Genomic DNA, 27,883 nt, shown 5'->3' on the forward strand with positions numbered 1-27,883 from the left:
TGCCAAGGCGAAGAGAAGTGAAAGGAAGGAAAGTTGGAGACTAATGGAATTTCTCCGGTGTCAGAGTGATGTTCCATGGCTATGTGGAGGTGATTTTAATGAGATCACGGACACCTCAGAGTATTTTGGATCAAATGAACAAGCTGAATGGCAAATGCATGGTTTTAGGGAGACCATTGACGTGTGTAAATTCCAGGGTTTGGGGTTTGTTGGAATTCCGTATGCGTGGGACAATCGGCAGGAGGGTGCAGCAAATGTCAAAGTACGGCTGGACCGTTACTTAGCTGATCCGGCCTTCATCCAGCAGTATAATGCAACTGGTGTTAGGCATGTCCCGACGCCACAATCTGATCACTGCTTGTTGATGATTAGAATAAAGAAAGAAGTAGATTGGGAGGCAAGTGGCCCACGCCGCTTTATGTACGAGGAAGCATGGCGACAAGAGGAAACGTATGAGCCTACTGTGAGGGCTGCATGGGAGAAGAATGCTAGGGCTGTTACACTTGAGGACCTCAACTCCTCACTATATAACATGCAAGGCCAGCTTACAGATTGGAAGCAAAAGAAGTTTGGTGATATAAAGAGAAAGTTGAAAAAGGTGCAAATGGAGTTTGAACAGGAGAAGGCGAACTCACTATATAATGGATCCTCCAGGAGGGAGAACGAGCTAGCGAGACAGTTAAATGATCTCCTGTTGAAGGAGGAAACCATGGCACGTGCGAGGTCGAGGGCAGACTGGCTGAAGGCGGGAGACCGAAACACGGGGTTCTTCCATGCCCAGGCGTCAAGGCGAAAAAATATAAACAAGATTGTGGTACTTGAGAAAGCAGATGGCACGATAATTGATAGTAAGGAAGAGGTAAAGGCCGAGGTGCAGAACTTTTATACTCAGCTATATACAGCTTAGGAGGAAGTAATTATCGATGAGGTCTTGCACCATGTGCCAGTGATGGTAACTGACTTGATGAACGACTGGCTGACTAGACCCTTTTTGGCAGAAGAAGTTGAAAAAGCGTTGTTTGCTATGGCACCCTCAAAGGCACCTGGTGTAGACGGTTTTCATGCGGGTTTCTATCAGCATCATTGGTCGACTATCAAGGAGGATGTGACGCGTGCTGTTCTAAATTTCTTAAACGGCGGTCACATGCCTGAGGTGATAAATAAGACTGTAATAGTACTGATTCCAAAGGTTAAAAATCCGAGAAATATTTCACAGTATAGACCTATCTCCCTGTGTAATGTTATTTACAAACTTTGCTCTAAAGTGTTGGCAAACAGGTTGAGGGAGATTTTAGATGAAATCATTGCGGAGGAGCAAAGCACCTTTGCTCCAGGGCGATTGATCACTGACAATGCAATTACTGCTTATGAATGTATTCATGCAATGAAAAGGAAGAGGACTAAGGAGGGATGGTGTGCGGTTAAACTGGACATGATGAAGGCGTATGATCGAGTTGAATGGGCTTACCTTCAAGGCATCATGTCGCAGCTAGGTTTCTCTGAGGAATGGGTGTCTCTTGTGATGAGATGTGTCAACTCTGTATCTTTCCAAGTGAAGGTGAATGGAGAGCTTCTGCCAGCATTTCGTCCCTCCAAAGGTTTACGGCAAGGTGATCCTATTTCTCCGTATTTGTTTTTACTTTGCGGGGAAGGGCTCTCATGCTTGCTAAATAATTATGATGGTGGCTGGATTGACAGAGGAATCCGACCTGGGTTGAGATCCCCTTGGATCTCGCATCTCTTGTTTTGCGTATGACTGTTTGTTTTTTATGAAGGCAGATTCAAGGAGTGCGCAAAGACTGAATGAAATCCTTCAAGCTTTCAATTTGGGCTCTGGCCAGTGTGTTAACAAGGCAAAGAGCTCCGTTTTCTTCAGCCCGAATTGTAGGGCATCGGCCAAAGCAGGGGTAAGAAATGATTTACAAATCCACAGGGAAGCTTTGACCGAGAAGTACGTGGGGTTGCCTACAACAGCGGGAAAGATCACAGAAAACAACTTTGTTCATATTAAGGAGCAAGCAAGGTCCAGGGTACAAGGTTACTGTGAGAAGTTGATGTCGATTGCGGCAAGGATGGTTCTTCTTAAGGCTGTGATTCAAGCCCTACCGGCCTACTCTATGAGCTGTTTCAAGCTCACTAAAGGCTTATGTCAGAAAGTTATGGCAGTGATGTCAAAATTCTGGTGGGATGAATCATTGGACAAATGAAGAATGCATTGGCAATCTTGGGAGAAAATGGTTGTCTCCAAATCGAAGGGAGGCTTGGGATTCCGTGATTTGGAAAAGTTCAATGATGCCATGCTAGCTAAGCAGGCGTGGCGTTTGATAGAGAGGCCAGACAGCTTATGTGCACGAGTCCTAAAAGGACGATATTACCCAGATGGGGACTTTCTGCAGGCGGGCTGCCCGGCGAGCGCTTCTACTACGTGGAAAGCTATTATCACCGGTAGGGAAGTGCTTAAGCAAGGTTTGATCCGTCGAGTCCGGGATGGAACGACTATGGAAGTGTGGCATGATAATTGGATACAAGGGAGTTCATCCTTTTAACCAGTGTGTAACTGTTGGGGAACGTAGCAGAAATTCAAAATTTTCCTACGTGTCACCAAGATCTATCTATGGAGAGACCAGCAACGAGTAGAAAGAGAGTGCATCTACATACCCTTGAAGATCGCTAAGCGGAAGCGTTCAAGTGAACGGGGTTGATGGAGTCGTACTCGTCGTGATTCAAATCACCGATGATCCTAGTGCCGAACGGACGGCACCTCCGCGTTCAACACACGTACAGCCCGGTGACGTCTCCCGCGCCTTGATCCAGCAAGGAGAGAGGGAGAGGTTGAGGAAGACTCCATCCAACAGCAGCACAACGGCGTGGTGGTGGTGGAGGAGCGTGGCAATTCAGCAGGGCTTCGCCAAGCACCATGGGAGAGGAGGAGTAGGAAGAGAGGTAGGGCTGTGCCAGAACTTCGTCTATAGCTCCCATGCGCCTCCCCACTATATATAGGAGTGGAGGGGCTGGTTTCTTGCCCTCCAAGTCCATTGGGGCATTGGCCAAGGTGGGAGGAAAGAAATCTCATTATTTCCTTCCCCACCGATTGTTATCCCCCCTTTTTAGGGATCTTGATCTTATCCCTTCGGGATATGATCTTATTCCTTCTAAGGGGGGATCTTGGTGCGCCTTGACCAGGGGTGTGGGGCCTTGCCCCCACTACCCACATCCATGTGGGTCCCCCCATGCAGGTGGGCCCCACTCCGGAACCTTCTAGAACCTTCCCGGTACAATACCGAAAAATCCCGAACATTTTCCGGTGGCCAAAATAGGACTTCCCATATATAAATCTTTACCTTCGGACCATTCCGGAACTCCTCGTGACGTCCGGGATCTCATCCGGGACTCCGAACAACATTCGGTAACCACATACAAACTTCCTTTATAACCCTAGCGTCATCCAACCTTAAGTTTGTAGACCCTACGGGTTCGGGAGACATGTAGACATGACCGAGACGTTCTCCGGTCAATAACCAACAGCGGGATCTGGATACCCATGATGGCTCCCACATGTTCCACGATGATCTCATCGGATGAACCACGATGTCAAGGACTTAATCAATCCCGTATTCAATTCCCTTTGTCTATCGGTATGTTACTTGCCCGAGATTCGATCGTCGGTATCCAATACCTTGTTCAATCTCATTACCGGCAAGTCACTTTACTCGTTCCGTAACACATCATCCCATGATCAACTCCTTGGTCACATTGCGCATATGATGATGTCCTACCGAGTGGGCCCAGAGATACCTCTCCGTTTACACGGAGTGACAAATCCCAGTCTCGATCCGCATAAAACAATAGATACTTTCGGAGATACCTGTAGTGCACCTTTATAGTCACCCAGTTACGTTGTGACGTTTGATACACCCAAAGCACTCCTACGGTATCCAGGAGTTACACGCTCTCATGGTCGAAGGAAGAGATACTTGACATTGGCAAAGCTCTAGCAAATGAACTACACGATCTTTTGTGCTAGTCTTAGGATTGGGTCTTGTCCATCACATCATTCTCCTAATGATGTGATCCCGTTATCAACGACATCCAATGTCCATAGCCAGGAAACCATGACTATCTGTTGATCACAATGAGCTAGTCAACTAGAGGCTCACTAGGGACATATTGTGGTCTATGTATTCACACGTGTATTACGATTTCCGGATAATACATTTATAGCATGAATAAAAGACAATTATCATGAACAAGTAAATATAATAATAATACTTTTATTATCGCCTCTAGGGCATATTTCCAACAGTCTCCCACTTGCACTAGAGTCAATAATCTAGTTCACATCGCCATGTGATTAACACTCACAGGTCACATCGCCATGTGACTAATACCCAAGAGTTTACTAGAGTCAGTAGTCTAGTTCACATCACTATGTGATTAACACTCAATGAGTTTTATGTTTGATCATGTTGCTTGTGAGAGAGGTTTTAGTCAACGGGTCTGAACCTTTCAGATCCGTGTGTGCTTTACAAATCTCTATGTCATCTCCTAGATGCAGCTACCACGCTCTATTTGGAGCTATTCCAAACAACTGTTCTACTTGGAGCTTATTCTAAATTATTGCTCCATTATATGTATCCGGTCTCTCTACTCAGAGCTATCCGGATAGGTGTCAAGCTTGCATCGTCGTAACCTTTACGACGAACTCTTTTACCACCTCCATAATCGAGAAAATTCCTTAGTCCACTAGTTACTAAGGATAACTTTGACCGCTGTCCTGTGAGCCATTCTTGGATCACTCTTGTACCCCTTGACTGACTCATGGCAAGGCACACTTCAGGTGCGGTACACAGCATAGCATACTGTAGAGCCTATGTCTTAAGCATAGGAGACGACCTTCGTCCTTTCTCTCTATTCTGCCATGGTCGAGCTTTAAGTCTTAACTTCGTACCTTACAACTCAGGCAAGAACTTCTTCTTTGACTGATCCATCTTGAATACCTTCAAGATCATGTCAAGGTATGTGCTCATTTGAAAGTACCATTAAGTGTTTTGATCTATCCTTATAGATCTTGATGCTCAATGCTCAAGTAGCTTAATCCAGGCTTTCCATTGAAAAACACTTTCAAAATAACCCTATATGCTTTCCAGAAATTCATTTCTGATCATCAATATGTCAACAACATATACTCATCAGAAATTCTATAGTGCTCCCACTCACTTCTTTGGAAATACAAGTTTCTCATAAACTTTGTATACACCAAAATCTTTGATCATCATCAAAGCATACATTCCAACTCCGAGATGCTCACTCCAGTCCTTAGAAGGATTGCTGGAACTTTGCATACTTATTAGCATCTTTCGGGATTGACAAAACCTTCCGGTTGTATCACATACAACCTTTCCTCAAGAAAATCGTCGAGGAAACAATGTTTTGACATCCTATCTGCAAGATTTCATAAATAATGCAGTAATCGCTAATATAATTCCAACAGACTCTTAGCATCGCTACAAGTGAGAAAGTCTCACCGTAGTCAACTCCTTGAACTTGTCAGAAAACATCTTAACGACAAGTCGAGCTTTCTTAATGGTGACATTTACCATCATCGTCCGTCTTCCTTTTAAAACCCATCTGTACCTAATAGCCTTACGACCATCAAGTAGTTCTTTCAAAGTCTACACTTTGTTTTCATACATGGATCCTCTCTCGGATTTTATGGCCTCGAGCCATTTATCGGAATCCGGGCCCACCATCGCTTCTCCATAGCTCGTAGGTTCATTGTTGTCTAGCAACATGACCTTCAAGACAGGATTACTGTACCACTCTGAAGTAGTACGTATCCTTGTCACCCTACGAGGTACGGCAGTGACTTGATCCGAAACTTCATGATCACTATCATAAGCTTCTATTTCAATTGGTGTAGGTGCCACATGAACAACTTCCTGTGCCCTGATACACACTGGTTGAAATGATGGTTCAATAACCATATCAAGTCTCCACCATCCTCCCACTCAACTCTTTCGAGAGAAACCTTTCCTCGAGAAAGGACCCGATTCAAGAAACAATTCATATTGCTTTCGGATCTGAATTAGGAGGTATACCCAACTGTTTTGGGTGTCCTATGAAGATGCATTTTATCCGCTTTGGGTTCGAGCTTATCAATCCTGAAACTTTTTCATATAAGCGTCGCAGCCCCAAACCTTTAAGAAACGACAACTTAGGTTTCTCTAAACCATAATTCATACAGTGTCATCTCAACGGAATTACGTGGTGCCCTATTTAAAGTGAATGTGGTTGTCTCTAATGCCTAACCCATAAACTATTGTGGTAATTTGATAAGAGACATCATGGTATGCATCATATCCAATAGGGTGCAGTTATGATGTTCGGACACACCATCACACTATGGTGTTCCAGGCTGTATTAGTTGTGAAACAATTTCCACAACGTCTTAATACTGTGTGCCAAAACTCGTAACTCAGATATTCATCTCTATGATCATATCATAGACATTTTATCCTCTTGTCACAATGATCTTCTACTTCACTCTGAAATTACTTGAACCATTCAATAATTCAGACTTGTGTTTCATCAAGTAAATATTCTCAACATCTACTCGAATCATCTGTGAAGTAAGAACATAACGATATTCACTGCATACCTCAGCACTCATTGGACTGGACACATCAAAATGTGTTACTTCCAACAAGTTGCTATCTTGTTCCATCTTACTGAAAACGAGGCTTTTCAGTCATCGTGCCCATGTGGTATGATTTGCATATCTCAAGTGGTTCAAAATCAAGTGAGTCCAAATGATCCATCTATATGGAGTTTCTTCATGCGTATACACCAATGGACATGGTTTGCATGTCTCAAACTTTTCAAAAACGAGTGAGTCCAAAGATCCATCAACATGGAGCTTCTTCATGCGTTTTACACCAATATGACTTACATGGCAGTGCCACAAGTAAGTGGTACTATCATTACTATCTTATATCTTTTGGCATGAAAATGTGTATCACTACGATCGAGATTCAATAAACCATTTATTTAGGTGCAAGACCATCGAAGGTATTATTCAAATAAATAGAGTAACCATTATTCTCCTTAAATGAATAACCGTATTGTGATAGACATAATCCAATCATGTCTATGCTCAACGCAAACACCAATCTCGGTGGTAGAGGGAGCGTGCGATGCTTGATCACATCAACCTTGGAAACACTTCCAACACATATCGTCAGCTCACCTTTAGCTAGTCTCCTTTTATTTCGTAGCTTTTTTATTTCGAGTTACTAACACTTAGCAACTGAACCGGTATCTTAATACCCTGGTGCTACTAGGAGTACTAGTAAAGTACACATTAACATAATGTATATCCAATATACTTCTATCGACCTTGCCAGCCTTCTCATCTACCAAGTATCTAGGGTAATGCTGCTCCAGTGGCTGTTCCCTTTATTACAGAAGCACTTAGTCTCGGGTTTGGGTTCAACCTCGGGTTTCTTCACTGGAGCAGCAGCTGATTTGCCGTTTCATGAAGTATCCCTTCTTGCCCTTGCCCTTCTTGAAACTAGTGGTTTCACCAACCATCAACAATTGATGCTCCTTTTGATTTCTACTTTCGCGGTGTCAAACATCGTGAATACCTCAAGGATCATCATATCTATCCCTGATATGTTATAGTTCATCACGAAGCTCTAGCAGCTTGGTGGCAATGACTTTGGAGAACCATCACTATCTCATCTGGAAGATCAACTCCCACACGATTCAAGTGATTGTTGTACTCAGACAATCTGAGCACAAGCTCATCGATTGAGCTTTCTCCCTTAGTTTGCAGGCTAAGAAAATCGTCGGAGGTCTCATACCTCTTGACGTGGGCACGAGCCTGAAATCCCAATTTCAGCCCTCGAAACATCTCATATGTTCCGCGACGTTTCGAAAACGTCTTTGGTGCCTCTACTTAAACCATTTAACTGAACTATCACGTAGTTATCAAAACGTGTATGTTCGATGTTTGAAACATCCACAAACGACGTTTGGGGTTCAGCACACTGAGCAGTGCATTAAGGACATAAGCTTTCTACTATCCGCATAATTGCTACTATCAACTTTCAACTATATTTTCTCTAGGAACATATCTAAAACAGTAGAACTAAAGCGCGAGCTACGACATAATTTGCAAAAGGTCTTTTGACTATGTTCAGGATAATTAAGTTCATCTTATGAACTCCCACTCAGATAGACATCCCTCTGGTCATCTAAGTGATTACATGATCCGAGTCAACTAGGCCGTGTCCGATCATCACGTGAGACCGACTAGTCATCATCGGTGAACATCTTCATGTTGATCGTATCTACTATACGACTCATGCTCGACCTTTCGGTCTCCGTGTTCCGAGGCCATGTCTGTACATGCTAGGCTCGTCAAGTTAACCCTAAGTGTTTTCGCTATGTAAAACTGTCTTACACCCGTTGTATGTGAACGTAAGAATCCATCACACCCGATCATCACATGGTGCTTAGAAGCGACGAACTGTAGCAACGGTGCACAGTTAGGGGAGAACACTTCTTGAAATTTTGTAAGGGATCATCTTATTTACTACCGTCGTCCTAAGTAAACAAGATGCATAATCATAATAAACATCACATGCAATCAAATAGTGACATGATATGGCCAATATCATTTTGCTCCTTTTGATCTTCATCTTCGGGGCTCCATGATCATCATCGTCACCGGCATGACACCATGATCTCCATCATCATGATCTCCATCATCGTGTCTTCATGAAGTTGTCACGCCAACGACTACTTCTACTTCTATGGCTAACGCGTTTAGCAATAAAGTAAAGTAAGTTACATGGCGTTCTTCAATGACACGCAGGTCATACAATAAATTAAGACAACTCCTATGGCTCCTGCCGGTTGTCATACTCATCGACATGCAAGTCGTGAATCCTATTACAAGAACATGATCAATCTCATACATCACATATATCATTCATCACATCCTTTTGGCCATATCACATCACATAGCATACCCTGCAAAAACAAGTTAGACGTCCTCTAATTGTTGTTTGCATGTTTTATGTGGCTGCTATGGGTTTCTAGCAAGAACGTTTCTTACCTACGCAAAACCACAACGTGATATGCCAATTGCTATTTACCCTTCATAAGGACCCTTTTCATCGAATCCGTTCCGACTAAAGTGGGAGAGACTGGCACCCGCTAGCCACCTTATGCACCAAGTGCATGTCAATCGGTGGAACCTGTCTCACGTAAGAGTACGTGTAAGGTCGGTCCAGGCCGCTTCATCCCACAATACCGTCGAAACAAGATTGGACTAGTAACGGTAAGCATATTGAACAACATCAACGCCCACAACTACTTTGTGTTCTACTCGTGCAAAGAATCTACGCAATAGACCTAGCTCATGATGCCACTGTTGGGGAACGTAGCAGAAATTCAAAATTTTCCTACGTGTCACCAAGATCTATCTATGGAGAAACCAGCAACGAGTAGAAGGAGAGTGCATCTACATACCCTTGTAGATCGCTAAGCGGAAGCGTTCAAGTGAACGGGGTTGATGGAGTCGTACTCGTCGTGATTCAAATCACCGATGATCAAGTGCCGAACGCACGGCACCTCCGCGTTCAACACACGTACAGCCCGGTGACGTCTCCCACGCCTTGATCCAGCAAGGAGAGAGGGAGAGGTTGAGGAAGACTCCATCCAACAGCAGCACAACGGCGTGGTGGTGGTGGAGGAGCGTGGCAATCCAGCAGGGCTTCGCCAAGCACCATGGGAGAGGAGGAGTAGGAAGAGAGGTAGGGTTGTGCCAGAACTTCGTCTATAGCTCCCATGCGCCTCCCCACTATATATAGGGGTGGAGGGGCTGGTTTCTTGCCCTCCAAGTCCATTGGGGCGTTGGCCAAGGTGGGAGGAAAGAAATCTCATTATTTCCTTCCCCACCGATTGTTATCCCCCCTTTTTAGGGATCTTGATCTTATCCCTTCGGGATATGATCTTATTCCTTCTAAGGGGGGATCTTGGTGCGCCTTGACCAGGGGTGTGGGGCCTTGCCCCCACTACCCACGTCCATGTGGGTCCCCCCATGCATGTGGGCCCCACTCCGGAACCTTCTAGAACCTTCCCGGTACAATACCGAAAAATCCCGAACATTTTCCGGTGGCCAAAATAGGACTTCCCATATATAAATCTTTACCTCCGGACCATTCCGGAACTCCTCGTGACGTCCGGGATCTCATCCGGGACTCCGAACAACATTCGGTAACCACATACAAACTTCCTTTATAACCCTAGCGTCATCGAACCTTAAGTGTGTAGACCCTACGGGTTCGGGAGACATGTAGACATGACCGAGACGTTCTCCGGTCAATAACCAACAGCGGGATCTGGATACCCATGATGGCTCCCACATGTTCCACGATGATCTCATCGGATGAACCACGATGTCAAGGACTTAATCAATCCCGTATTCAATTCCCTTTGTCTATCGGTATGTTACTTGCCCGAGATTCGATCGTCGGTATCCAATACCTTGTTCAATCTCGTTACCGGCAAGTCACTTTATTCGTTCCGTAACACATCATCCCGTGATCAACTCCTTGGTCACATTGCGCATATGATGATGTCCTACCGAGTGGGCCCAGAGATACCTCTCCGTTTACACGGAGTGACAAATCCCAGTCTCGATCCGCATAAAACAATAGATACTTTCGGAGATACCTGTAGTGCACCTTTATAGTCACCCAGTTACGTTGTGACGTTTGATACACCCAAAGCACTCCTACGATATCCAGGAGTTACACGCTCTCATGGTCGAAGGAAGAGATACTTGACATTGGCAAAGCTCTAGCAAATGAACTACACGATCTTTTGTGCTAGTCTTAGGATTGGGTCTTGTCCATCACATCATTCTCCTAATGATGTGATCCCGTTATCAACGACATCCAATGTCCATAGCCAGGAAACCATGACTATCTGTTGATCACAACGAGCTAGTCAACTAGAGGCTCGCTAGGGACATATTGTGGTCTATGTATTCACACGTGTATTATGATTTCCGGATAATACAGTTATAGCATGAATAAAAGACAATTATCATGAACAAGGAAATATAATAATAATACTTTTATTATTGCCTCTAGGGCATATTTCCAACAGTAATTTGGGGGTTGACCCAATACACCTGGTAGCGGATCTGATGAACGAAGATGGTGAATGTAATGAGGATATAATTAGAAGGAATTTTATTGCCCCGGATGCGAACGCTATACTCAATATGCCAAGGACAGGGATGGCTATCTCTGATTTTTGGACATGGGGCCATGAAAGATCAGGGATGTTCACGGTCCGATCCGCATACCGTATGCTTATGGAAGAACAACAAGCAAGACTGATCCAAGTTGGGAATTCTTCCCAAGGCGAGGACGTCTGGAAGGCATTATGGCGGATCAAGGTACAACCAAAAATTCGGATATTTTGGTGGCGACTCCTCAAGGGATTTTTGCCGGAAAAGGAGGAGCTGTGTAGGAGGCATATAGGGGAGGATTTCACCCGCCCAATGTGCAGTCACCAAGAGGAACCACTTCACCACGCTCTGGTGATGTGCGATCATGCAAAACTGTTTTGGAGGGAAGCTGAGAATTTTTTCGACTTCAAACTACCCCGGCTACATCCTGCTACTTGGTCACAGGATTTGCTAGACCCGGGGTTTGTCTGCAAGGACCGAGCCGCCACCATTATCTGAGTTATGTGGGCAATATGGTCTAGCAGGAATAAGTATACCCATGAGGAGGTTAAGTACGAGCCTGGTAGGTCAATGGTTCTAGTAAAAGAACTCATTCATGCTTTGTACATTCCGGCCACTCCGTCTGCAGGGCAGCAGAGGAAGAATGTGGACTGGATACCACCAGGGACCGGCTGGGTAAAGGTGAACACATATGCTGCTGTTGATGTGAATGGAGGAACTTCATCCATTAGACTTGTGGCAAGAGATCAGGGAGGTCTCGTGCTCGCCAGAAGTCGCAAGCTAAGGGGGGTGACTGACCCGTATGTTGCTGAACTCCTAGGAGTGAGAGAAGCTGTGCGTCTAGCTATGGAGAAGGGCTGGACGCAGGTTGCCGTCGAAACGGATTGCCAAACTGTCACGGAGGAATGGACGGCGACAAAATGCTGGTCGATGGGGAGTCCAGTAATCAGCGAAATCAAATCATATCTCTAAAATTTTCAGGGTTTGCGCATCAGCTACGTGAGAAGAGAGGCCAATAAGGCTGCTCATTGGTGTGCTCAGGAGGGCCTTAAGAGTGCCTCTGATGTTAATCAGTTTGATGTAATCCCTGATTCTCTGGTTGCCTTAGTGCAATCCGATGTAAACCGTCACATAATTGAATAAAATGCCTAGAGGACGGTTCTAAAAAAAAATGCAAAACGCTTAATAGGAGAAATGTTTTCTTGGAGAGCAGGCCAAGGAGTTTAAAAGCAAAATCGGCATGCCCGTAGCGGCCGAGATCACCGGCTGGCTCATTCCTATCCACCAACCACCGTCCAGCCCACCACGAGCCCACCAGATATTTTCCTCCCAGACCCGGAGATATTTTGGAAGCCTGCTACATAAGGCCGCAGCGCACCACAAAACCCTAGCCGCCTCCGCCCCCCTCCTCTTAAACCCCCAACCCCCACTCCCCATTCTCCATTCCCCCCTCCCCCGCCGTCTCGTCCCAGCTCGCCCTCCAGAGGTACGTCCCGCCCCTCTTCCCCCCTCTGATCTCGCAGCGGCGGCGGCGGATCTGGCCTTGATCCGTCGACCCCTTCCGCTAGATTGCTTGTTGGTTGTTGTTATTAGTCTGAAGAATGGATCGATTGGCGGAGGATCGGGTAGGGTTTCGGTTGCCTGTTGTCTGATCTCTAATTCGTGTGGGTTTAGGCGTTAGAGGGGGGCTATCGAGTTGGATTTCGTTCGGTTTCGTTCGATTATTTCGGGGCCGTCGTCATGGGAGTACGGGTTGCAAGTTTCGGAGGGGGAACCGTGCTGTTCTTGGGATCTCAGCCTGAATTAGGCGGGATGGTCTGGTCTGTTGGATTAATCTGTTATGGCAGGAGTATATTGTGTTTCTAGGGAGTTCGCACCAGTAAAAATTCCTTTTTTGTTTAGAAATCTGTGCCCTGTCCTCTGGTTGCTACTGTGTTTAACCCGGTTTGTCCCTTCGGTTCGTTCTCCTTTGCTGATGATTTATTCTGTCGGTGCAGGTTTTAGTCTTCCTTCATGGCGGCCCTCATCAAGCTCGGAAGCCTTCTTAGGCAGAGTGCTGTGGCGAGCAGTGCCTCGACCGGCTCGGCTCCTGCCCTGTTCAACGCTGCCCGCTTCATGTGCGCCGGCCAGCCTGCTGATGGCTCCAAGCTTTTCGTTGGCGGTGAGTTTTCTTGCCTTACTTTGCTTGTACTGTGTCCATTACCTTGTCTAGACCATCAGGTCTCAGTTTTATTTATCAGGTCTTGCCTGGGCTACTGATGATCATTCGCTGAAGGAGGCGTTTCAAAGCTTTGGTGAGGTCGTTGAAGGTCAGTGTATATCTTTCAACCCTTATCAAATTGCCAAAAGTCATTTTATCTGTTATTTATACACGGTGTTAGCTGTTTGTTCTGTATGTGTAGTCATTGTTTCAAGATCTGAATGTTAGCTATACATGGAAATTTGCTTGACCGTGCTTTTATTCTGATGCTCTTTAGCTTACCTTGTACGGTGTATTAATTATTACCGCTTCATAATGCTTGTCTTTCATGTTACAGCACGTGTTATCACTGACAGGGAGACTGGAAGGTCTAGAGGGTTTGGTTTTGTGAGCTTCGCCAGTGGCGAGGATGCAAAGAGTGCTGCAGAAAACATGGACGGCAAGGTGAGCCAAAACCAGATTTTTAGACATGTGTGCTGTTGTACTTCAATATGGAGTTAAACTTCTGCCATTTAGATGCTTATCAGGGTATGATAATTTTCACCATGTACTTACGCCTTGTTAATTATTATTTCAAAGTTTTGTGCCTGCCTTTGGCCAAATTGCCTAGGCCTGATATTGATGCCATGCTTCACTGGCCACTACCTTTAAGGATCTAATTTCCATCCAATGCTTTGCAGGAGCTTGCTGGGAGGAACGTCCGTGTGAACTTTGCCAACGAGCGACCTTCGGGTGGTGGCGGCGGTGGCTTCTCTCGTGGCGGCGGTGGCTATGGAGGTGGTGGCGGCGGATACGGCGGCGGTGGCTACGGTGGTGGCGGTGGATACGGCGGCGGCCGTGGTGGTGGTGGAGGTGGCTATGGTGGTGACCATGAGTCCTACTAAGAAGAGCACTGGCTATCAAATTTAAAATAATGAAGTTTTTAGGACAGTGTCTTGATTATGTGGAACCTAATGTTACGTCGTTCTATGTTCTTTTTGGTTTTGGTTTGTTTCTTGATAGTGCAAGAGTTAATTTGTGTATGCTGCTTCGAGGCTCGGATGAGTCTCAAGGAAGTTCATGCATTTTGCCGTATATTGCACTGTACTTGTAGAGAATGATCGCGTATGTTAGTGTGATCATAAATTCTCTTCGCATTACATTCAAATATATTGAGATCTTCGCTAGAAATTTGGTAATGGTACCAGACTACCAGTGGCGTATTTTCTATGCTGCCGAAAGTTAGAAAAGAACAAAAGACAGTTTTCGGATAACACAGTTCAAAGGCACGCTAGTAAAATTTGTTGATATAGGCCAACCAGCTATCAATGGAGAATTAGACTAGATATACTTAGAAATTAGAATCTACTCCCAGTATATTTGTGACCATCCCACCTTGTCCCTTAAATGTCCATTTTTAAGTCTGTGACACTTAACAATTAAAACAGCATAATTTTGATATTTCAAATGCAAATATTACAACAGAGATGTTCAATAGGTTTGTTTCCATAGATTCTAAATTCAACGAGTTAGAATCACATCTCACTCCATTGTGCCCCTTGAGATCCATTCAACAAGGGTACAAGCGTAAATCACAGGTTAACCGGCAGCGCGTCCTATACAATTTGATGATTGTCAAGTTGTTTGTCAAGTTGCAACATGGAGTGAATCAATAAATTGGCTGACATGTAGAGCAACAAGACGCAAAATTTATGAATTTCATGGTTGACGAGCCCGATGGCCACATTGTTTTCACTCGTGCGATCGCATCACAAAACTTCATGACTGAGTTAAAAGACGGTGTACCACCGATGAATGACATGCAAGTTGTAGGGCGTGATTTTTTTTTCTCGTGAAACAAAGCATGCACGTTTTGCCAAAAAGGTCGAGTCCCCTTCCCTTATGCCTACAAAGCCCGTAGATACGACCTTCCACGCACGCAAACAACTCATCCTTCCCGAGTATCCCGGCGTCATTTTACTTCTGAAACAACAAGAAAGCTCAATGACATTTGACTGAACGGGCGTGATGTCTTTCATGAACGATGTCAGTAGAGGGATGAAGGGTGCCTGTCTGCGGACGGATTCTGGGTGGACAACGTCATAGTCCAGGCGGGTATGCGTGAAGGTGGGGGCTGCAAACGTCTGAGGCTGCCTGGTTAGATGCCGGGGAGGTACATCTGCGGCGGCGGATGAGGGGGGTGCATATGCGAAGCAAGGAAACTCATGAACGGAGTGAATGAACAATGGAACGGGGAAAAGATTTGAGTGGGTGTGAGTACCGCGTTGGATGACAAATTGCGACCGGATAGCTCGATCTGAACAGTTGTATGTGTTTTGAGGGTTTGCCTTAAAGATGCCCTAAAATGTTATTAAAAAAGGAGCCTGTCTAGGACACATCTAGATGTGACATAATTATGTCACATCTAAACTGATGTTCATTTTGTTTGTGGTCTATTTTTTTTCCTAGTTTTTTTGTTTCTTGTTGCGGCATTATATATTTGTGAAAGTTTAGATGTGACATTCTTAAAAAAATCTAGATGTGAATTAGACATATTGTTAAAAAAAATTCAGGTGGACATTATGAAGTTGAAGCCACAAAAAAGACTGACAAAACCAGAACCAATCATCTGAGGCCATCTGCGTCACTGGCGAACTGATGGCGAAAATTTCGAATTCATCTGGAATTTCTGTGATTTTAGAGCGAGGCCCCGAAAGAGTGCGACAGACAGAGTAGCGCACGGGCGTGCACCGACGTTCTGATGAAGCCGTAGTGTAAACCCTACATATACTCGGCACAGTAGCGCGCTGCCGTCGCAGACAGAGAGCAGTCTCGAGAAACAGAGCAGACGCCATGGATCCGCCGCACCCTCCACACCACCACCACCACCACAGGCTCCACCTCCGCCTCGACCCCGGCCACCACCACCGCATCCACATCCACCTCCGCCACCACGCCGCCCACCTCCTCCCCGCCGCCGCTCCCTGTGCCCACCACCACCACCACGCATCGGTTCCTCTTCCTCCTCCCCACCCGCCGACCGCGGCGGAAGGACCCCTCGCGGGGCCGCAGGGAGAGGCGGCGAGGGACGCGGAGGAGCCGGCGCCGCAGGCGGAGCGAGGAGAGGAAGTTTACCTCGGGCAAGAAGGGTGGGAAGAGGAGGAGGAGCCGGTGTTCGTCCTGACGGAGGAGTGGGCCGAGTTCTTCGCCAAGGCCGACGCCAAGAGGAGGCTGGGTAAGCCGCCTCGTTCTCCCTCGCTAATTCCTCCCCATTCCACGATGCCTGTTCGATAACTTTTGTGTCTTCTGCAACTCTGTTCGCTCTGCAGCCAAGCAGCAGAAGAAGAACCGGAAGAAATAGGAGCGCCGCGGCTCAAGCGACGACGGAGATGCAGACCGGACAGGGGCCCGGCTTATACCACAGCTTATGATGCTCCGGATTTTTTTTACGAGGGAAGACATTTTGCGAGAGGAGATGACAGAACTTTTGTTTCGAGAGGGAGCTTGGTTCTTGCCTTTTAAGAAGACACCAAAACGGAATTTTATATCCGATAATATAATAGTAATAATCACAAGGAAAACAGTGTTTTCGCGTGTAATAGCTCAGTTTGTTTTCTGGTTTACCCCGTTACGATTATTCAAGCAGGCACGCTGTTAGAAAACAAGTTCTTTCTCGCCCATGGACAGGCACTGCGCCTCACCATTGATCCCGCAACAAACGAACTAAACGGTTGTGGCTAAGCAAGACGCCTTCCAAAATTTGGCAGCACACTTGTCGGATTACCAAAATCTTTTCTTTTGCGTGCCGATTTACCCAAATCTTGTAACGCAAACTGACACCTATCTGAATTGCTCAAGTAGATGAAATCACATAGGCACTAGCAGCGGCGAATCTAGAAAGAAAATGAAGGGTGGGCTCAAAGTTTACGCCAAGAAAACTAAACGCTACTCTGAAGAAAAAAATATGATCATCTCCAAATCCATTTGTCCAAATAAGCTCAAACTTTCCCAGATTACTACTGGGAACATGTACTATTTAACTGATTTTTTTTCAGATTTTCTGAAAAACATGAATTTTTGAACAAAAACTTGAATCTGTTTAGCAAAAATAGCCCTTATCTCAAGTACAGTTCACACCCATAAACTAGTAGCATGATTGACAAAGTTCATACAGTTCACACACCCATAGATCAAGTACTAGAGAAGCAACAAAAAAAAAAGACAAAAACAATGATATTGGTGTTGCGTGTTGCTTCTTAGCTCATATTAGTAGTTGCAGAACACCTCCACACCAAAATCCAAGAGACAAACTACAAGCCATCTGTCAAAATGAGCACAATTGTTAGTGATATAGTAAGGCATCCGCAAGTGACTATCAGCACTAGTAGAAAAACAGAGGCATACCTCTAAGAAATCACATTATACTCAGGAGGCAAATGTCCTTTTCGATCTTTCTTTTTCTGGAATCGTATCATAATTTGATCATCGGGAATACTTCTGAATATCCTTTTCTCACAATAGCAAACCATTAAATCATTAAGCCAATCACCTGATATCTTATTGCGCAAATCAGTTTTGATGATCTTCATTGCTGAAAATATCCTTTCGACCGATGAAGTTGCCACTGGAAGAATTAATGTCAACTCGATGAGGCGATATACCAATTGGAAAGTTCTATGTTTTGTTGTTTGAACCATCAACCGAGCAAGGGTAGAAACATCTGGACATGCATTAAATTCCTCACTTCTCCTAATATTTGTAAGGAATGTTGGAAGCTCATATCTTAGCAACAACCGTTCAGCTTGTGTAAAATCCTCAGCATAAATTTCAGCAAGCCGTATAAGCTTGTCAATGTTAAACTTTGAGAAGTTGTTTGCCGGATTAAGACAAGACATGCAATCCGCTAACTCGGTGTTAGCTTCATTGAATCGATGATTCATCTCAGTGAGAGTTGCATCAATAGCAACATTGAATATGCTAACCTTGAAATAATGATGTCGAGTCACCTTATTCTTGGAACGAACAGATTGCCCCATAGCTCCAACAAGATCATCCATATTTGGCACCTCAATGCCATGTTCCTCACAAAAGTTATTTGCTTGGTCACATAATGACTCATACCCATTGTCCCTCATATTTTGCAAAGCTTTTTTCACATCCAAGATCAAACGAAGGGCTTCAACAACATCTTGATTCTTCCTTTGCAAAGTTTGTGATAGCATATTTGTGATGTTCAATAAGTTTATCAAGAATAGCATGATGAACACAAATTGAAAGCATTCCATTTGTACAATCAAACCTGAAGCTCCACCTTGAGAAGAGTGTTCTCGGGCATCGTCCACCACAATTGCTAGCACATCCACCACTGCATTCCACATTGTGTAGATACGAAGCAAGGTTCTAAGATGTGAGCCCCAACGAGTAGCTCCTGGTCTAGCAAGGTTAGTTTCTTGATGTAAACCAGTTCCAGATGATATCTTACAATTCTCCATCAATTCTATCAAGTTGTCATGATGCTTTGCAAGCAATGCATCTTTCAGAGCAGAGCAACAGCGGCGGCACCGACCGGACTACACCGGAGCCTGAACACGTTGAGCAGATGCTGGTTGTCGGCGAGCAAGAGGCCGACCAAGCCCCCAAATCCACGGCCTCGCCGTTGCCGCCGGATCAGACGAGGATGCCACCGGGCGCGGTGTTGGGGAGGGGATGAGCAGCCGTTGAGGATGAGCACCGTCGTTGGAGACTGGGGTTGATTGGGATGAGCACACGATGAAGAGATTCCGGCGGCCGGCGGCCGCTAGGGCACAGGAGACATGGCGGGCAGGGGCGGCTCACGAGCGGGTGGTCTCTACCTCCGTCTCTCTCACTAGAACGAACAAGGTTGCCTGGTGCGAGCGAACATGTGGTGTCCGGCTGGGCTGGGCCCTTAAGAGTAGTAGTAAAAAAAATTGCATCGCTGGACAGGGGGCTCGAGCCTATTAAAGCCCTCCCAGTAGATTCGCCGTTGGGCACTAGGGTCGAAGCCAGGATTTGGACATAGGGGACCCTGAAGCCAGAAATACTTCATGCCTCACAAATTAGTGAAATAAATACTCCCTCCGTCCCATAACATAAGAACATTTTTGACACTAGTGTAGTATAAAAAACGTTCTTATATTATGGGACGGAGGGAGTATATTATATCTAGATATCGCGCACATTTGTCTTTGCCTGGACACACACAAAATATTTGCAGCCGGGGCGTGTCTAGCTATAGCTAATACTGCTGAACAATTTGCACATATGTTGCCGCAGATGAAATTGATAATCAAACCATTCCAAAATATGCCATGAAGTACTTCGCTACAAAACATTCTCCTCATCCTTTTCTGCCACTGTAGGATGAACACATCTCCCCGGACTTGTTTACAGCAAATTCGTCTAGGATAATATGGCCCACAGTTTTGTTGCTCATCATTCTACGTTACAATGTTTATAACAGCTTGTATAGTCGACCGGCCATATGGCCCAGATGCCTGTTCCTTGCACAATGACATTCTTAATAACAGTGCATCTGGACAGCGACACTATGTAGCATCGATGAAGTACGGCTGAAGGACACAGCTGAAGAAGGATTGAGACATACACGCTGAATGTTTCAAATATGTCCAGATAGATCTTCCTGCTACAACAAAGCACTCTTGTTCGCAGGTGATCATGCACATCCTCGAGGTGAAACCATGTCATGTGGCAGTGATCAAAAGTCCTGCAAGAACCTATTTCCGATGCTTTCTTCTTGCTTCAGTTCTTGGCCTCTTTTCCTCTTCCCGTTCTCTATCATGCGTTCTGCAGTTTAAAGGATTGTTAGAGAAACAAAACTTATATTTAAAAAAGGTATATACCAAAAAACGCAGCTCAAGCAGATGCTTCGTTACAGAACTGGAAAGAAAAAACCATCCTAGTAATCATCTTTCAACAGAATTATTTATATATACCTCTGCTACATATTTAAGGTAACTAGGTAAGACATTAAGCCTACTCATAACGATGTCATTACTCTCTTTTCTATATGTAACTCAGAAATTCATTAAAATCTCAAGCTCATATTAAAGCCAAAACAAGGATTAACACAGTTCTAAATACATAAATCAGAATTCATGCAGAATCAGGCCGTTAAAATATGCTTCAAGACAACAAAGTGATGCAAGAGTATGTTGCATTTTACATGTGTAAGCTTTCAGTGCTCACTTCCTTTAGGACACTCTTGCACACGAGGGAAAAAAAGAGAGTAATACCAATTTTGCATACACATTGATCTTGGTTTTGGTAGCTAGGATTTAACAGTGTCACCCATGACAACTAAATAGGTGATAAATATCATAATTCTCAACACATTACTCCGCTGAACTGTTTGTCATGTAGCTATTTGTACGGTCTAATAAAATGACAGTTTTTAGTTGCATGTTTCTCTATAATTCATTATTGCACACGAGTATTTATACTTTTCAATTGTTGAACCACCTTCGAGGCAGCTTTCGCAATACCGCTAGCTTAAGTGGTTAGTTGCCAGCCACACCATACCTTAAGTGCATGGCACCATCTTATCTACAATTTAGGAAGGTGAAATGGTGGATTTTCAACATTCTCTACCTGAATAACGACTAGTAACCTGAGAATACAATCATTATTTTATTTGACTAAATATTTCTTCAATTTAGGAAGAGGCGGGTCAGGTGCATGCTAAAAGAGGTCAAGGAAAAAATGGGCTACAATTTGCACGAGATATTGATCGTTCCGGTAAAACAGATCGTGTGTTCACATGACAGCTAAGGTATAAAGAACACAGAAAGTGAAAAATGTTATAAATTGTAGGAAAAGCGTGCATGCATAGTTCAATGAGATCCTCATTTCCAAACTTACTGGTCAGTCTCTCTACGACTTGTCTTGCTTGTTGAATCCTTGGCATGCATCCTAGGGAGGTCATCAGCATGTGACGGCCGATGCTGTGAAATAGCACCCTTTCTTTCTCTCTCTCGCATTTCAAATTGCGAGTTACCAGCTCCAAGGCTCGGAGGCTGTGGAGCAGAAGGTGCATATTCCCCAGCTTCTAAAGCAGACTGATCTCTCTTAATTTTTCGCCGTTTGGATGCACTATTAGGGTCACTATCTTCCTTCACAGTATTACCTTTGTCCCTATCCATGTCATCTACCTATAAAAATAACAGCATTAGAGATCAAGCAAGAATGTTTGGTTACACAATGCAAGATCCCAAGAGGAGTGATTGCATGCCAAGTCTGAGCACAAGACACAAATGACTTTTATCGATATAGCTTAACTAGTTAGCAAAAATTGATCAAAATCACAGAAGAGTATTAGAGAGTGAAGACATATATCGATACAACTGAACTAGTGAGCAAAACTTGATCACAAATCACAGAAGAGTATTAGGGACTGAAGACATATATCGATATAACTGAACTAGTGAGCAAAAATTGATCACAAATCACAGAAGAGTATTAGGGAGTGAAGGCATATTTACCCTGCTTGATGAAACATCCCTATCTTCACGCTTTCTATCCCGGAGATCTTCCTCTCTTCTGTGCTTCCCATCATCCTGCGACAGCGGAGCATTCTCCTCCACGTGCCACCTTTCTTTCTCATCATGCCTGGGAGACAACCACTGAGTATGTCTGGTGCTTCCACCCCTTCGGTCACCATCTTCATCTCTTCGGTTAGCAGCGACTGATTGGGGTACAAAACTAGTTGGAAGAGGTGGAGGTGGTGGCAAGCTTTGCCCTCGGAACCGTTCATCAGAAGTATGTGCCCGGTCTATGGAGGGTTCAGCATGTTTAATTTTGCTTCTCTCCTTATTCCTGTCTTCTCTTCCTTTTTCAGGAACCCTGTCCGTCCCTCTGTCTTGCATCCTTTCAATAGAATGTTCTCTCCTTTCCAATGATCTGTCTGTTGGTTTCTCAATCACGTCTTCTCCACGTCGCCTCTCAGTCCGATCTGTTTTTTCTCTATGATCTCTGTCGTATTTCTCATCAAACTTCTCTTTTAATTTCTCTGTCCGAATTAGGTTTTGTTCCTCATTATTACCTCTCTCATGATCCACAGAATGGAATTTATCTACTGATCGCAAGTCCATTCTTTTCTCTTTGTCCGTATGATGTTCTGTTAAGTCATCATCCCGGCCTTCAATTTCTCCTTTCCTTCGTTTACCTGTTCTCTCTTGTTCTTCAACGGGAACAGATTTTCTTTGCCGTTTCACGGTAGAATCAACCAACTCAATAGATTCACCTTCACCGGTGGGAATAGCTGTTGCATCATTATGTGCAGCCAACACCGTTGACCTTTGGGAGGATGCTGATACCTTCCGTGGTGCTGGATGTACATTACCGTTGGTGCCACCCAACGAACTAGTGGGATTAGTATCCAGCCCACCATCAGCTGGCTGAGACAATACTTCTCTGTCAGCAGGAATAGTAGAGACTTCTTGATTAAGAACCCTGCTGGTAATTTTACCAGGTTTTGCATCTTCCTTCACCAAATCATGCTTAGATACCTTTGCAGCATTGTGTGCATCACGCTTTTGTGGTGCTCTTGTCTGTTGTCATAAAAACTATTAGAAACAATGCAAAGTTGCAAACTATCCAGCACAAAATTGCTCATTGGTCACTGCTATGCTCCATGAAATAATGAAGGACTATAAATTGAAGACGTGGATTATGTGCTAACAAGAAACACCTGAATCCGTTGTTTTGAAAGAAAGAAAGAAAGAAAGAAAGAAGAAAAAGATAAGAGGCGGTTTACAATTTTTAAAAATCCTAAAAATTTACACGTGGAAATACTTTTATCTACTTGCAAATATTTGTGAAGTACATTTATTTGTCGTCTGGAGAAAAAGACAAGGATGAAGGACTAAAATAGACATTATTTTTTAACCAAAATGCTAATTTTTGCACAAAGATGTATAGATGCACATACTATTGCCATATGCACCCTTTTAAGAAAAAAGATTAATTCAAAAAAACTGTTGTCACTTTCCACATGATAAACTGAGAGGTACCTCAGATTCTGCAGCAGGCTTCAAAACTTTAACTCCCTCATCAGACAAAAGTTTTGGAGGTTCATCTGCACCGCGTGCAGGTCCTGAAACTTTTCCTTGTGCAGAGGACGATTGCATTTGACTATCAGATCCATTTGCAGTCGAAGCATTCTTCTTATTATATTGAGCATCAGGCTTCATTGCATTTTCTGATCTTTCATGCCTACCTTCTGAAGATTTTGCACGAAGGCTGCGATCTTTTGCCGTTGAGGGATCTGCAGACTGATTTCCTGTAAGAGATCCAAAAGGAACAGTTACGCTCCAGCTAATCATAGTGGTCCAACAAAAAATAAAGCCTTCTGTATCTTCCATTTACCAGGAATAGGTTTTGCAGGCACTGGCTTCAGATCAAGGTGACCCATACCAAACTCTTCTTCAGATAGCCATGAACTCTGCATAATAATTGGGCATTCGACACATACATCTCATAAATACACAGGCGGTTGTCTCCTGATAGGGAGAAAAAAGGCACCAGTCAAGATGTAACACTTACCTTGCGAGCTGCCAGAGCAGCAGCTACACCAGTGGCCAGTACTTTCAGATCTTCCCTCTCATCCCCCTTTAGCTTCGCAACCTGGTAAACATATTTGTGAGTAATAGCCCAACAGCATATCACAAATGGTGACTACTGATGTACTTACCCTTTTCTCAATGTTGATACCGCTTTTTCGAATCACAGGAAAAATACTAGTTATCTTTGTGAGCACAATAAGGGCATTTCTAATTTCCATGTATTCTTTTGATTCCATACATTGATTAAGCACCTTGGTAATTCTTGTACTCCACTTATAATGGACCTTTGAAAAGCACAGAAAAAAGATGTTAAAAGGCACATGTGAAGAATATAGCAGGACAACATAATTTTTTGGATACTAGACATTCACATGTCTTTTTTGTTAATTCAGGCGACATGAACAAAATCTACGAAAAATGCGGCACATGACAATAATATATACTATAGAGTCCATGAAACCATGCTAAATTTATGCCTGTTCAAGAAACAGAAATTTCACCAACAAAAATGGGCAGATGCGTATCAATGGAAAGTATGCAGTGGATCATTTTGTACAGACACATTTAAACATTATGGGAAACTTGCAGGATTAACATTTTATTCTCTTTAAATAAAAAAGGCAGCAACACAATTCCCAAACTGAACTCTGACATGTTTGGCATGATAAATAACAGATGGGGCCTACTTACTAAGGATGAGCTTTCCTTCGCAAAAATGTGGCAAGATAACTCATTCTTAGCAAGCAGAGTACAAAGATTTTATGTCTTATGTTCCTCTCTGTGCGGAATTAAGGTGAAGTATCTGTAACCTGGAACTAGCATACCAACACAAAATGTGCCATTATATGGGGCATTGGAGCCACCAGATTTAGATGAATGAGTCTGGGTTCCTCTAACATAGTTTGTGAATTTGTGAACTAGTTATTTGCAAACTTGTAAATCCATTAAACTAGTCCATCAAAATCTGGTGTGCCAACAGCTCACACTAAAGAGTTGAATCGGCATCTAAACATGGTTTTCCGTATTAGTATTCCTCACATGATTAACTCCTGAACTGAGATAGGACCGAACTTACTGTTTTTATGCACATCTATGGGGCCTCTGTGGCGAAATATCTAGTGCAAAAGTATTATGTTTGAAGTAATTTTAGAAGGTGACAACACGCATAAACTACATAATAGACTTATTTTCTATGCTGATTCCATGCCTAAAAGAAGTTGTACTTGTGCACAAGATTGTGCTTTCATACTACAGATCACCCTTAGGAACTCTTATGAATTGTGATATCACCATATCATGCAACTTGAGGGCAAGTTAGTCCTAAATTTTAGAAATGGCAATCAAAGCAAAAAACGGGGTATCTATGTTTTGATCACTATTTCTAAAATTTTAGGACTAAGCTGTACTAAAGGAAATGATAAACATGCAGAACTTAATTATGCGACACATATAACTTCAAGGAGTGTGTAAAGCATACTTTAACGAACTGAGCATAAGGTACACGTTGACTGTTTGGAAATCTGAAGTATAAAGCGAATCCTGGCTTATTTCCACATTCACGCTCATATATTGCTTCATCACTCTGCAGAAAGTTGTATATGCAAACTCATAAGCACTAAAACAATGTAATAACCATCAGGAAAGCTGTTGTGAAAAGTGTACAGCACATGAATCAAGAAGCTACCTTCCAATAGTAGGCCATCTTCAGTGTCTCATGAAGAAACCGTCCAAGCCTACCAGCTTCATATTCTGTACAACAACAGATCATTGGCTGTAGTGTCTTGCAGATGAAAACATCTATATGATTCACCGTGTTAAAAAATGGAGTCCCAAGTGAATGCATCGTCTGGACAAATGTAGCACAATACACAGCATCCTGCATGCTAAAAACGCAACGTGGATATATACAACGCTGGAGAAATTCCATGTTGATCTTCAGTGCGTCCGGACCGGAACTCAGCCATTTATCCTTTTCACGGGCTAGCCTTTGGAGAACTGATGCAACGTGTTGTTGATGCTTGTCAGATTCGTTGTTCAATTTGTCAACTAAATCTTGGATTCTCTCCTTGTCCTTCTTACGTCGTGATATTGCAATGCTAGAGTTATCTGAGTTATCTTCGAGTTGTTTGAGATTGTCATGCAACTTCTTGATTTCTGCATCATAGCGATCTTTTGGGAAATGGAGATCATAGAGTGTTAAACCCCAGAAAGTAGCATACAATTCAGGTGAAAGACCGTTCCAGGCTTTTGTTGGCAAAATTGTTCGGATTGTGTTAAGAAGATCTGACCACCTGTAAAAAAAAAGAATACAGACAATTGCACATGAATCAAACCTAAAATACCATGGAGATGTCAATGAAGTTCCAGTATCATTTAGAAACAGAAAATTTGAACCACAGTTAACCTCAACGACGCTTAAACAGTTAGATTATAAATTTCTGAAAGCAACCATTATCAAAGGTATAATAGCTGCTAGCTACCCTACCAGCTTCCAGGGACAAGATCTTTGCTAATCTTTTAGTGGCAAACAAGGAGGGGATCAAATTCTCATTGTTGTCATCAGATGATTTGACGGTGCATATTTTCTGCGAACTTTCCTTCCTCTGTAATTTACTTTTCAATTTATTTTAACATGAACCAAAAGATGAAAGTGGAATAACTAAGACATGATAATCCCGAGGCAGATTTCAAGCTCTCAGAAACATTTGTACCTTTTTTTTAAGAACAAGAAACAAAAAGTGTGTTTTGAGGTTCCGACAAAAATCGAAAAGAAATCAGACTACGTCACATGCAAAAATGCTTGTTTGTGGTCTGCACAAAAAAGATGAGGATGGGGACTAAACTAGCAACTATTTGTAAACCCCTTTTTGTTGCAATGAACAACGCTTATTTTTGCACGAAAATTTGCAAGTCTGTATTGCCATATTTACATTTGATATTTTTTTTCAGAATGGTTTGCAATGTGGATTTCGTTATAGTTGTAGTTGAGCCCACGAGCCCAGGCTCAACTACGAGTTGCTGCTGATGACCCATACCACTGAATGGTTGATTGAGAGACTCGTGGCAGATGTTCATAGAAGACTTACATGATTAACTTCTGGGATGAATCACCATGCAAGATTATATCATCACATGATACAGACTCCCCTTCTTCATTGCCATCCAGAGGCCAACAGGCTTCACCACTACTAGCGTTTTTGAAAAGCCTCATTACAGGGCGGTATATAAGAAAAGCAACCTAGAATCAAGTTAAATTACTAAGATGTTAACTCACTGAGGCGTGATTATACAATGAAAAAACCACTCACACATTAAAAATAGTGTGCAAGGTACGAGTGTATTACGTCTGGCTCGATATGATATTTATAAACCAAATCTTCCAACGGAGGTACAAGTTGAACATAGGTTGATGGAGTTACAGCACTTGAAAGAAACTCGGCATACTGAAGTAGTATTCCATGACATCTATCAAACTGCTCACTAACCATCTTGATATATGTGGCATCTGCATTTATTATAATCCTGAGAATAATGCCAAAATTATCAACTTTAAAAGACCAGTTCAAATGTAAAAAACTGAATATGACAGGCTTCTAAGCTAAAACATGAACCCCACAATGCAGATAATAAAGCTTTGGCTAATGGTCCTGAATATTTGCTTTGGCATAATCTAAATAAATAAATGCATAATTCCAGAAATATAGTCAAGAATTTCAATCATTAGGATGCATCTATACTAACCGTCAGTATGCATCTATATTACAAATATCATATTACATAAGTACAGCAAGACTGAAGTCCACTTAGCAGAGGGAGCAGACCAAAATTAGG

General features: G+C 43.4%; 3 protein-coding genes across 3 annotated transcripts in view; 2 read left to right on the forward strand and 1 right to left on the reverse strand.

Annotated features, from left to right (window-relative positions):
• The first annotated feature begins 12,628 nt into the window (after nt 1-12,628).
• LOC123071960 (glycine-rich RNA-binding protein 2, mitochondrial) lies at nt 12,629-14,650 on the forward strand. The gene is made up of 5 exons (XM_044495539.1): nt 12,629-12,758; nt 13,270-13,433; nt 13,513-13,581; nt 13,810-13,916; nt 14,153-14,650. Exons 2-5 carry the CDS (start codon nt 13,286-13,288, stop codon nt 14,354-14,356), a joined length of 528 nt encoding a protein of 175 aa, XP_044351474.1. The 5' UTR covers nt 12,629-12,758; nt 13,270-13,285; the 3' UTR covers nt 14,357-14,650.
• Nucleotides 14,651-16,213: 1,563 nt separating this feature from the next.
• On the forward strand, nt 16,214-17,026 carry LOC123066172 (forkhead box protein B2). The gene is made up of 2 exons (XM_044489312.1): nt 16,214-16,686; nt 16,781-17,026. The coding sequence occupies exons 1-2, from the start codon at nt 16,305-16,307 to the stop codon at nt 16,810-16,812; spliced, it is 414 nt and encodes a 137-aa protein (XP_044345247.1). The 5' UTR covers nt 16,214-16,304; the 3' UTR covers nt 16,813-17,026.
• A 2,691-nt stretch (nt 17,027-19,717) lies between these two features.
• LOC123071961 (THO complex subunit 2) overlaps nt 19,718-27,883 on the reverse strand; it is a 25,714-nt gene continuing 17,548 nt past the window's right edge. The window contains exons 23-33 of the mRNA XM_044495540.1: nt 27,397-27,574; nt 27,139-27,290; nt 25,737-26,343; nt 25,530-25,634; nt 24,181-24,336; nt 24,033-24,113; nt 23,856-23,931; nt 23,501-23,769; nt 21,971-23,038; nt 21,351-21,640; nt 19,718-20,276 (exon numbers count right to left, since the gene is read on the reverse strand). Of these exons, the coding sequence (XP_044351475.1) occupies nt 20,207-20,276; nt 21,351-21,640; nt 21,971-23,038; nt 23,501-23,769; nt 23,856-23,931; nt 24,033-24,113; nt 24,181-24,336; nt 25,530-25,634; nt 25,737-26,343; nt 27,139-27,290; nt 27,397-27,574 (3,052 nt within the window). The 3' untranslated portion in view covers nt 19,718-20,206. The remainder of the gene's footprint in view (nt 20,277-21,350; nt 21,641-21,970; nt 23,039-23,500; nt 23,770-23,855; nt 23,932-24,032; nt 24,114-24,180; nt 24,337-25,529; nt 25,635-25,736; nt 26,344-27,138; nt 27,291-27,396; nt 27,575-27,883) is intronic.

Source organism: Triticum aestivum, chromosome 3B (assembly GCF_018294505.1).
Source record: "Triticum aestivum cultivar Chinese Spring chromosome 3B, IWGSC CS RefSeq v2.1, whole genome shotgun sequence".
NCBI lineage: Eukaryota > Viridiplantae > Streptophyta > Magnoliopsida > Poales > Poaceae > Triticum > Triticum aestivum.

Coding starts and splice junctions, on each gene's coding strand:
- LOC123066172 (XM_044489312.1), top strand. CDS start 16,305: ATGGATCCGCCGCACCCTCCACACCACCACCACCACCACAGGCTCCAC. Junction 16,687..16,780: donor CGACGCCAAGAGGAGGCTGG/GTAAGCCGCCTC, acceptor TTCGCTCTGCAG/CCAAGCAGCAGAAGAAGAAC.
- LOC123071960 (XM_044495539.1), top strand. CDS start 13,286: ATGGCGGCCCTCATCAAGCTCGGAAGCCTTCTTAGGCAGAGTGCTGTG. Junction 13,434..13,512: donor CTCCAAGCTTTTCGTTGGCG/GTGAGTTTTCTT, acceptor TTTATTTATCAG/GTCTTGCCTGGGCTACTGAT. Junction 13,582..13,809: donor CTTTGGTGAGGTCGTTGAAG/GTCAGTGTATAT, acceptor TTCATGTTACAG/CACGTGTTATCACTGACAGG.